This window comes from Falco peregrinus, chromosome Z, assembly GCF_023634155.1.
Source record: "Falco peregrinus isolate bFalPer1 chromosome Z, bFalPer1.pri, whole genome shotgun sequence".
Lineage (NCBI taxonomy): Eukaryota > Metazoa > Chordata > Aves > Falconiformes > Falconidae > Falco > Falco peregrinus.
The window spans coordinates 16,187,970-16,199,160 of NC_073739.1; the positions used below are offsets into that span (position 1 = coordinate 16,187,970).

Sequence of the window (11,191 nt, forward strand, 5' to 3'; positions counted from 1 at the left end):
CATATTTGTCCTATAATTTTCTTAGTACAGTAGGAGTAGAGAGATCTGGACTTTTAGCAGACTGTAGAGTAGATACAGACAACCACGTTAATCATTCTTCTTTTTGACCACCTTGAAATTTCTTCTTTCCACTTAACAATGAATAATATGGGCATTCCCCTTTTCTAAAAGATTCTGGCTAGGAACCTGCGAAGGAAGTTGTAAAGGGTAAGAACTGATCTGAGAAGAAAAGTGTCTGCTTTAAGAAATGCAGGTGGTAAAAAGGCACTACCACCACTTCCTTCTTCCACCTTTCTTTCTTCAACAATTCATTTTTCACTTGGGCCCATTGCCGTCACTTGAGTTTCACTGCATCTTTGTAACGTCATAACAATAACTTTGCATTGCAAAGCATTTATGAGCCAGTGCCACAAACCCAAAGACCCAGTTCTGGTGTTTAACTAGATGAATTTTATGCACTGCCACATGAATCCCATGTCAAGCAAGCTGGAAGAAATATTTTTTCTATTATGTTACTCAAAGACACAGCTAATTTCCATTCTTTGTTTTAGAACATTACTTTCTTTTTTTTTAATAAATACTCATTCCTAATGAATTAACTCTTTTCCTTTATCTAAATCAAAGTTTGTTGGGTTTTTGTTGGGGTTTTGGGGGGGTTTGTTTGGTTGTTGGTTTGTTTTTTTTTTTTAATGAAGCAGCCCTGCAGTATATTTCATGTTTGGTGTCCACATAGTTATTAAGCCTGCAAGAGCTAAATGTCCTTTTTTTTTTTTCTTCTTCTCCCCATGAAAATCAGCATCTGATTATTTGGGGTCTGCAGTTTATCGTGAAGTACCTGACATTTGGTAGAAAATGTAAAACAATAATGATTTAGCTGACATACTTTAAGTGCTAAGGGAGCTGCCCAGTCCAGGGTTTTTTGTGACCCAGGCAGTTTCCTTGCTCCCAGTCTGGTAAAGCCTAACATGGTACACTTGTAGGCTTTGGAGATTCCCTACTTATGCTTACCAAAGGATGCAGCAGCTGCAGTTCCCATTCAGAGGTCAGTAACAAGGCTGAGAGCATTTCCCAAATACACATACATACAAGCATGCACAACCAAACACTATGCAGTCCAACACAGGTAGAGCAGAGCCTTTACCAGCACCTCCCTAAACACCAACAGCACTAAGAGTATGGATAGCCCATATACCAACTTAGTGCCTTTCAGCAGATGCAGACTAGGGTGAGCTCCACAGAAAATGAGTAAGAACTTACAAGAGTAGGGCATACGTATTTAAGAAAAAGCAGTGTATTGCACGCGATCAAGCACGTGTATGACCCCACATAACTTTTCAGGAAAGGACAATTGACTCATTCCTTGCTTTGATAAGAAGTAAATGAGTAAATACAGACAGACCTTCTTCTTCCTCTTTAATTTGGCAATTGTTCCTGTGCAACTCCCAAGATTACTATAGCTCCTGCTATGTGTCATCTCATTAGTTACTCTGCTGCTCTTATATGTATCTTCTCCATTTAGATTGCACCCTCATGCCACTTCAAAAAGCGACATTTATTTTCACTGAAGAATAAGTTGAGGTTTAAACCACTGTTTGCAGAAGAAAAAGAAAAAAAAAAGTTAAACTTTATCCAAAGGGTTTATCTTAGAAATACCAAAGCATTAAATACAACTTTGAAGGTGGAGGAATCTGCTTTCTAATTACTTTTCAAGATTCTAATACAGTTAAGATTTATACCAAAAGTTCAGGTCATGACATCACAACACGGTCCCCAGAGCAAGACATATCTCTACCTACTGCTTCCCTCACACTCACGTACAGCTGCATATTTGCACATGTTGTGACTTCCAGAGTTTGTCAGACACAGCATGCCTATTGAACAAGAATTAGGGAAAATATATACAGCAATTTAATAAATCTAATACAGTAAATTAAAAATAAAAATACAGCAGTGATAGTTTCATTTATGTGCAAATATATATATTTTTTTTTTAAATAAAGCATTTTTCTTCTAGTACAAGTGCAGAGTAATATAGAACCGAGGAAACATGCAACAGGCTCAGCAATGCTGTGGTGTCTGCAGTCCTATGAGAAGGTAGCAGAGTCCAGAATTTGGAGTTCATAGAGAAGCTGATGCCTCATGAGGATGCCATTGCTGACACCAGCCAACATGCCCAAGACGCTTAGCACAGTACAGCACCAAAACATGCGGAGCATCACAAAACGCAACTGGCCTTCCAGCTTCTTTAAACAGCCTTCCTGAAACAGCTGCTCCAGATGGTTTAAGTCACCCATGCAGTGAGAACATTTCTCCTTACAACAGCTTTCAGTGACACCAGATTTCATACCTGAAAGATGCACAGAGGCAGCTGCTGTCTTCAGCCAGTCTGTGCAGTTTTGGATCCCACAATACTGTAGCTCCCTCTGTACCAAATCCACAGCCATGCTGCCAGGACCCTGTGAGTGAGTCCCATTGTAGTGATAAACAAGATAACCCATAGTGCTTTTCAGCTCAGAGGCCATCTGAACAGAGTACATCTGTGTCAGAACTACCAAAGACAATTCTAACCAAAAAAGGATCACCAGCAAGTACATGAGAATCCCTTGCTGACAGCGGGAGGCCTTAAGAGAAATAGAGACAGCCAGAACTCCCGTAGGTACCAAGATAAGTGCAGCTGCAACAGCCAGCCAGCCAGGGAGAAGCAAGAAAGACTCCTGAAATAAATATCTGCAGTTCTTGTAAATCAGGATCACAAAAACTCCAGCACAGGCCATAGCTGCAGCAGCCCCCCAGAAGATGAAGCCTAGGAACCTCAGCAGAAATTGAGCAACAGGCCTAGGCCTGAGCCTGGAGTCCTCATAGCACCACAGAGATAACAATGACAACACAAATACCACCACAGTCCTGATTCTCCTCATTCTGCTCAGTCCTAACAGCCCAAACCCTCACCACCAGCATTTAAGAGGCCTCCGCCCCACTTATCCAGGTGCAGAAGATGACATCTACACCCCAAAACAATTAGCAAGGGAGCAGCACTGATGAAACTCTCAGCATAAAGACTGTGCCCTGCATCAGCTGCTGCTTGTTCAATGTAACATGCAGAAACCAGGAGGGTATATGTCAAGCTTGCCATCAAGAGATCATCTACTTTGTTTGTATTTGAGACATTTGCATTTGAAGGAGGACAGCTGGAGAAAGGCTGCACTCCTTGCTTTACTACATTCATGTTTTAAAGAGCTAAATATAGAGAAATAGTCAAGGTGGTAGCCAGTGGTGCTAGATCAGATCACTTAGACTGCCCAAGTGAAAGAGGTAATCCAACCACTGATCCCAAAGCAGTGGCCAAGGAGGCAACAAATGCACAAATTAGAGTCATTAACAAAGGAATAGTTAAGCAGGGCTATTCAGGCTATTCAATCAGGGATCTCCATAGGTAACTCACCTAGACTCATTATCCTTCCCAGTATGTTTACCACTCATTAGTTTTTATATGGGACATAATGATGTTAATAATATTTTGCCTTTTTTTACTCAGCAAGATTTTTTGTGTAGATAGCTACAATTACTCAAGACACATGGGTGAGAAAAACCTACCATTTCACATTTGTACCCCTCAGTCTGCATTACCAGTGATTTGTCTGAGTGCTGTAATGACCGACTGCAAACAGTAAGATCAGTATTAACTTCTCCTTGTGTGTAAAGAAACTGAATTACACACCAGCTAAATGACTTCACAACAGTCCCAAAGGGAATTAACACCACTTATCAGCCAGCAAAAGAGCATTATTACTCAAACATGTGATACAGAAGAGCCAAGCAGTATGAGCAACCTGCATAAAACTTGCCACAGGTGCCAGGAAGGCAAATCCCAAGCCAACAGTGATTCCCTGATCATCTTGATTAATTCCCATAACATCTCTTCTGTTTCTCAAGATGCAGAGCAGGGCTAAAACAACAGGCATATACATAAGGGAGAATACAGATAAATGTTCCTCATTTTCAGAAACATGAGCACCTGCAGAAAATCAGAGTAATTTGGTGCTCAGATCCCTGGAACCCTGGAAAAGTCTCAGCAAAGCCAATGATCCCACATCTGTCAGATGTTTTACAGCAACCTATTGTGGTTGTATATGTTATGCATACACAGATGTTGGGCTGATTCCCATCAAAATGTCTTTCTATGTGTGTACAAACATGTCATTAAGGCTAATTATTTTGGAATGAGACAAATTGCTTTTATTATTTTTAATCTTGCCATTAACAGTAATTAACATGCAGTGATTAACTTGTTAAATCTTAACCAAATGCTTGTTTCAAGGCTGTTCTAGGATTTGTATTTTCCTGCAACTGTTCTCCGAAGTCTGTGTCTGCCCTCTCTCCTGTTCAGCTTGCTGCTACCTCCAAGCCCCCCAGTTGTGTTGTTTTTGCTGCCATTCACTTATTCTCCTGAATGCTTTTTTCTCTGACTTCTATCTTCTGCATCAGGGAGAGGAGAACGAGAGGAGCAGAAAGGATTTCCCCTCACATCTGTACACACAGGAAAACTACCCTGATTTAATGTTTCCACAATGCAGAAGAAACATATCAGAAAAGCTTGAGGAAACATATCAGAAAATACTCTAAGGAGTAATGGCTGCTTATTGCTTGTTTGCAAGCTTTGTGAAAAAAACACATGAACCTGCCTCTTTTCCTTTCTGCCTTTCCCCATGCTTATAAAGCTTAATGAGATATTAAGAAATTAGTTACAACACTATTTACTTTTCATTTCTTCTGCAGCCGCTGAAATACATTAGAAAAGCTCAAACTGCCTACAGGAGAATTTTACTGCACGTTGTGTTCATTTCAGCCAGGCTAACCACCATCACCTCCCTGAATACAGAGGAGAGAATTTCAACGGTTATTGAAGCCTAGAGGCTCTTATCTTTTGAAGTATTCCCCAAATACAGTAACTTCCCATTTATATAAATCTGAGAGAGGTTTTTTCTCTTGCCTTCATACTGTTGTGGGACAGGGAGAGTGAAACAGCTTTTTTAAGTGGAGGGATTTGTGCCACCACAGGTTCTAACCCTTCCAGTGGTGCATTAGTGCTGGCTTAGACCAGCACAGAGAGCCATCAGCCAGCCCGTGGGAGCAGGTAGCCATCCACACACAGCCTCCTCCTGAAGTCAGGACCTTCACGACAGACAGAAGAACCACAAGCCTGCCTATCTGTTGTGGCAATCAGAAGCATCAACACCAAAGGCTGACTGGGAGCCCATTCCCAAAGAGGGAGCTCTCAGTGCTCAGTGCCATCTGGGGGGATGGAGCAAACGCAGCACAATGCAAGAGAAAATTGCTGCAGTGGAGATCAATATTGGCAGGACTGTCTAAAACCCCTCACCTCCCTTGTGCAAGGCAACGCATACGTACTCAGGAAAAGAGAGCTTCAGCTCAAAATCTTTGCTGTCTCGTATGACTGGCAAGACAAAGAAGGACAAGAACAACATAGAACTGCTCCCTGAAGTACCCAAAAAACCTAACTGGCACCCTCAATAGCACTGCATTTGTGTTAAGTAATTTTACCTGCATGTGCAGCCAAAAGCCTGAAAAAAGCAGTAAGTATCCATCAAGAGACTGTAGTGTGACAATGGGAGTATAGGTAAGGCAGAATAGGAGTACTCTTCTGTTTTCTTTCCAGTGGTAAACAGCATAACTTGATAAATGCCGACCCTGCTTTCTCTGGAGTTGTTTCTGCTTACAAACTGATGAGTATTGAAATTCAAATGTGGGTGTAACAGATGATACATCTTAGATAAACTGCTTTCTGGAATGTTGCTGAAAGTATAATCCTTCAAGTTAATAAAATGCCAACTGTGTATTTCTTGCATTCATTGTTCTAGCAATCCGTGACGGATGTTGAATGGCTCTGATGCACCAGGAAAGTCAAAAAGGTTCATTCCATGTGGGTCCACGAGTGGGACTGGAAAGCCACTAAGTCAACATTGTGATTGTGCAAATGCAACATAGGCAGATGACTAGACTCATTTTAAATTACACAGGCTGACACACAGACCGCGGAGCACATCTAAGCTCTCACTGTAATGGGAAACAATTCCAATCAAGATGGCCAGCTAGTCCATCCAGACTTGTGTGAACAAGAAGAAACCAAGAGGTGACCATGGGATCAGGGCACAGTTATAGGAACCTGTTTTCTAACTTTAATGTAAACCTCATATAAAATGAGACAAGACCTCAAAGCCAGACCCTCAGCCACTGTATTCACTGTCACAGTGAACAGAAAAGCCCTAAAGCCACCTCAGAACAGCTGGCATTTCCCCTGTAGCACATGCACACATGAAGCTACTGTAGCCGGACCTTGTAGGTAATGTTAAAGCACTCGGGAAGAGGTTTGACTTGAGAGTTTAGAATATTTTTTACAGGTCTTGTTAGATTAAAGCACATCCATAGCATAGGATATCAGTTTAATAGCTTACTAAATTCCAAAGGTTTTTATAACTTCACCTACCCCAGCTTTTATATTAACCTTCCCCCAACCCCACCCACCCTCCTGACCCCTTCAGTGGATGGAAGCTGGCATGTGATCCAGTAGGGCTGGCAGACCCAGAAAAAGTGGTAAATGGGTATCGTTGGTGTCACTTCTCCCTTCATTGATCCTGGCACTGTTTGCTGGCCCTGGCAGTATATCTTTCTCAAGCTGAAGAGACTTCACACACCATTTTTCTGGTTTCCAAGAAAAGCCCTGGCTGCATGTAAAGCGACAGCAAATAAATAGTAATATTTGGTGGAAAAAACCCACAAAGTTTGATTCTTCTCAATCAGATCATTCAAGCTATGGTGGGTAGCCAAAACTCCACACAGCAGAAAGACTGGGTGCCAAGCAGAAAGCCATTTTTAAAAAATCTGAAAGCTGCTAAGTCCATTGGCTCTTTGGGAATAAAAAACATTATCTTATGAGACATGTCATATTACAAGATCACTCTGACAGCCCATATGCATAAAGGATGAACATGCCTGCTTGGACCCAAAATCCTACCTTTGCTGCCATGCACAACCAGTTGCCTTAGTAACCAAGGTCAGATGCTGCTGCCTTGCACAAGACTAATACCTCTCATTGAAAGCTTGATTCAAGCAGAGGAGGTATGATTACCACCTCCTATTCATGGAGAAAATGTACTCTCCACAAGAACTGATTGACCATTGTGCAGGTGTTTCAACTAAAGCCAATCAGGTGTTTATCCCTGGCTCTGTTTGCCTGACTAAAAGTGGCCTTTTATGTAATAGAAGAACTACATCAAATGCTTTCAGGGCTTTTATTTAGTTTTGCTTTTAACATTCCAGGGTTTTACTGGTTTTGAAAATATTAAAAATCAAATGTCAAAATTATGGTCATTTTGGGTATTTGCCTCTTTTTTTCCTTTTGTGAAATAAACACCAGAAAAAGACTAAGATATTTTTTGTTTGATTGATTTTTTGTGAAGTTTTATTTTTCTTCTTCTGTTTTTGTTTGCCTGTCTGGAATTGTTATAAAATATCTTGGGACTAGGATGAATAGAAGCAATCAAAGAAAGAAAAAAAGAAAAAAAAAGAAAAAAATACCCAAACAAACAAAAAAAAAACCCACCCCACTTTCTGTATTTCCATCACTTTGGAATTTCAGAAGTTAGAGAAGATTTTAAAAGATACAGAATAGCAAAAGAAAAGAGAAATTAAAATGAAAAATAAACTTATGGGGTTTTGATAGCTTTCATTTTACTGTAGTTGGTAATAAAAACAGGTTGGAGGAAAAAGTACTTTATAAAAATTTCAAAAAAGGAAGGGCAGAACACTGCAATTCAATTCACCTTGACCTCTAAAATATTTTGTGACTTTTTTTTCATTGTTTTCAACCATTACTAGCTAGAACATTTTTCATGTGAATCCAGTGTTCTCATTTGTGTTTCAAATCGTATGCAAGATTTCTGGTCACTTTCTGAAGTTATAAAAATGCTGTCATTATGAGATGGAGACCTCCTTGTAGCAAGCTTTTTCCTCAAGAGAAGGCTTTCATGCAAAACTGTGCTGGACCCCCACTGAGCCAGCATCCGCCACAGTGTTGCCTGTGAAATCTCAGACAGGCCGTGACAATGCTGTAGGTGACATGCATAAACTTGCTAATTGTGACCCTTTTGTTCAACAATGTAAATGAATCTAGTTGCACAGCCACAAAGCAGCTATTTGTGAATAAAAATTTGGAAATCTTTGTTTCATATTGATACTAAAAAATATGTATAGAACATCTGGTACAAACCTTTCAAATTAATTTTATGATAAATCTTCAAATTAGTCAATCTCAGAGTCCTAAATTACTGAGATGCTTTTGCAAATGCTACCTTCAGTTACTCTGTTTCTAAGGACATAGGCCTTTTAATGCTCTTTGAGCTCTAAAAACTTCAGCCTGATGTCATCAGGATTTGTCACAGTATGGGAACTTGGATCTCATTGTTGATCTTAGAACATAAATCAAGGTTCATCATCAGTTTGTTCCTAAGGCCACTTCAGCAGAGATGTATTTGTTCTGAGTGTTATGATTTCCTCTAATTAGGTGCTCAAAACTAAGCTGAAGGGGAGATAGCCAGCATGTCACATTCAAAAAAGTCTTCATTAAAGCTTCACTTCCACAGTAATTTAGAAGAAAGAAAACAAAAAAAGAAACCAACAACACAAAACCCCAAGCACTGAAAGCACCACACAAAACCCCAAGCATTGTAGCAGCAATAATGTGCATGGGACTTCTGAAATGTTTGGTCTGCCCAGAGACAGATTCTGCACTTCCTTTCAGATGAGAGCCTTGGATTACCTTGGCGTCAGCATCTTGCCAGACCTCTCCAGGTGTGTAACGGGCTCTCACCTGAAAGAATGAGATTTGTACAGCTTGTGCTTCATGAACTCATCAGCAAAGATGAAGGCTGGCAGGGTGTAGGCTCTTCTGGTGAATAACTAATTCCTTTTTTAGCTCATGGGCAGGGGGAAAAAATCAATGAAAACATTCATTTTGGGTTGATCTGACAAATTATTAAAAGTTCAGCTTTTCCACCAAGAAAGATAATAGCAAAGAATGCTGTCAGCCTACAAGGCAGCTGAAAATTTAGCCAAGTGGAAGTACAAGGGGTATTCGATAGCATTTTCCTGCAATAGTACTAACTATATCTATATCAAACGTAATGTTAATCTCATACCAGGTTTTCTAGTCACTACAGTAGAGAATTTATTTTTATTATCTTTTCTAAGTCATGATAGGAGCATGTAAAATGTCAACTTTGTCAGAATTAGTCTTACAGCACATTTCAAAGAATTGGAATCAATTTTAACAGGATTGTTATGCATTTCCATTCAGATGAAATGCATTTTTTTAGAAGGGGAAAAAAAGAAAATAAAACCCAAAGATATTTGCAATTTATTTCTGTGCTCTATTTCTATTTACAATCTCTCCACCAAAAAATTGCCTTCAAGAGGTATTTTGTTTCTAAATATAAACTGTGGCTGACATGGAAAAGGTCTATTAGGTTTAAACACATAGAAGCATCTAAATGTAAAACAAAAGTAAACAACTGAAAATTTATTTGAACATGGAACGTAACAACCCATTTATGGGAGAAAACATGAATGTATTCCACTACCAGGAAAGGTGTCTCTGCTAACTTCCAGACCCAATGACAAGTAGAACAACTTGGCTTTCCCTTGGTAGGAGTTACTTTCTTTTATTTCAGAGTTTAACGTACTCATCAAATCCCTGTTTTCAAGCCCAGCTGCTGGGCATCAGAGGCCTTTTCGAAAAAAACCTCAGTTAGTTTCCCATAATGTTGAATTCAGCTAGGGTTACTGAGAATATCCTAGCACTCTAGAAGCATTTTGCTTTCTCCCACAGCACCTTGACAGGTGTGGTTATTGTACCCTAAATGCCTTCTTCAGCACCTCCCAGTAGAACTGGGCTCTGGAGGACACAAAACATGAGAAAGCCCAGGAGAGACTGTAAGAAGCAGATGACAGAGGATGCCGGTTTCTTGCCCACAGCACAGTTTTGGGCAGCTTTTGCTTGGTACAGATTATGGTCCTGAGTGAGTGCCAGCTCCAGCATGAGGATTCCATGTTCATGTATACTGAGGCACATGATTATCCTCATTTTCAGCAGTCAGATAAAAATTGGAGACTCAACACGGAGCTGAGGATCAGCAGGGAGAAAAGGATTTGGAGATCAAAGTGAGTAGGTCTACACAAATTCCATTAAATGTCGCTACAGTGAAGCAGGCAGTGATGAAGAGCACAGTTGCTGAATCAGGATAAATCCTACCAAGTATATTCAAAAACGAAAAAGCATTACCTGGTATTTTCTTCATTAATCTACTTCCAAACTTTGTTTGGGGGCTCTCTGTAACAAAAACAAAACAAAACAAAAAAACCCAAACAAAAAAAACCCCTGCTGTTCCTGATCTGCACTGTGAGAACAACCACTCAGGACTGAACAGAAAACAGCTCCATAGTCTCGCAATTAACTGTGGTCTTGCTTTTGCAGAGAACAAAATGGCAGATTATTTGGGGCTACCAGGGTTACCATGAACGTTTATCCACAAAAAAGCAATTAGGTTTCATCTAACCTCCCATTGCCCACCACCACCCACTCACTGAACTCGGTGTGATGCACTGCCCATGGGAATCAGACAAGGACGAGTGCCAATATTTCATGCTGATTGGGGGGTAACCTTGCAACTGCTCGTACAAATTTCTCTTCCCTCAGTATTCATTCAGGGATAGGACATTAGAGAAATCTTGGAGAGGTACAGGCATAAGAAGAAAAGAATTAGAAATCCCTTACTCTGGGGGAACTGAAGAGCCATTTTGGATATTTTGTCAAGTAGAATAGATAATTAGGCAAAATAGTTAAGCAAAAAATCTTTCTTGTGTATTCCCATTGGGCTAATTTTAGCATTAATGTGAAATTTGAGGCAGGGAACCTTCCACAGGTGTCTGCTCTGGTCTGAAATCCAGAATGCATGGGCCAGGGTGTTCAAAATGAGGTGGCCGCTGCTGCAATCTTATGTCACTGGAAGCCTGGTGGGACTCCCCACACACAAATGCAAATGGTCAGGAAGTCACTCCCCATTTAACAGCAGTCTCCACAGGTGTGGAGGGAGACAGGACATCTGGAGCAAACAAA

General features: G+C 40.4%; 1 protein-coding gene across 1 annotated transcript; it reads right to left on the minus strand.

The window, feature by feature from the left end:
• Nucleotides 1-2,084: 2,084 nt before the first annotated feature.
• On the minus strand, nucleotides 2,085-2,918 carry LOC101919710 (tetraspanin-3-like). Its single transcript, XM_005234815.3, has one exon. It carries the CDS (start codon nucleotides 2,916-2,918, stop codon nucleotides 2,085-2,087), a length of 834 nt encoding a protein of 277 aa, XP_005234872.3.
• Between the last annotated feature and the right edge of the window lie 8,273 nt (nucleotides 2,919-11,191).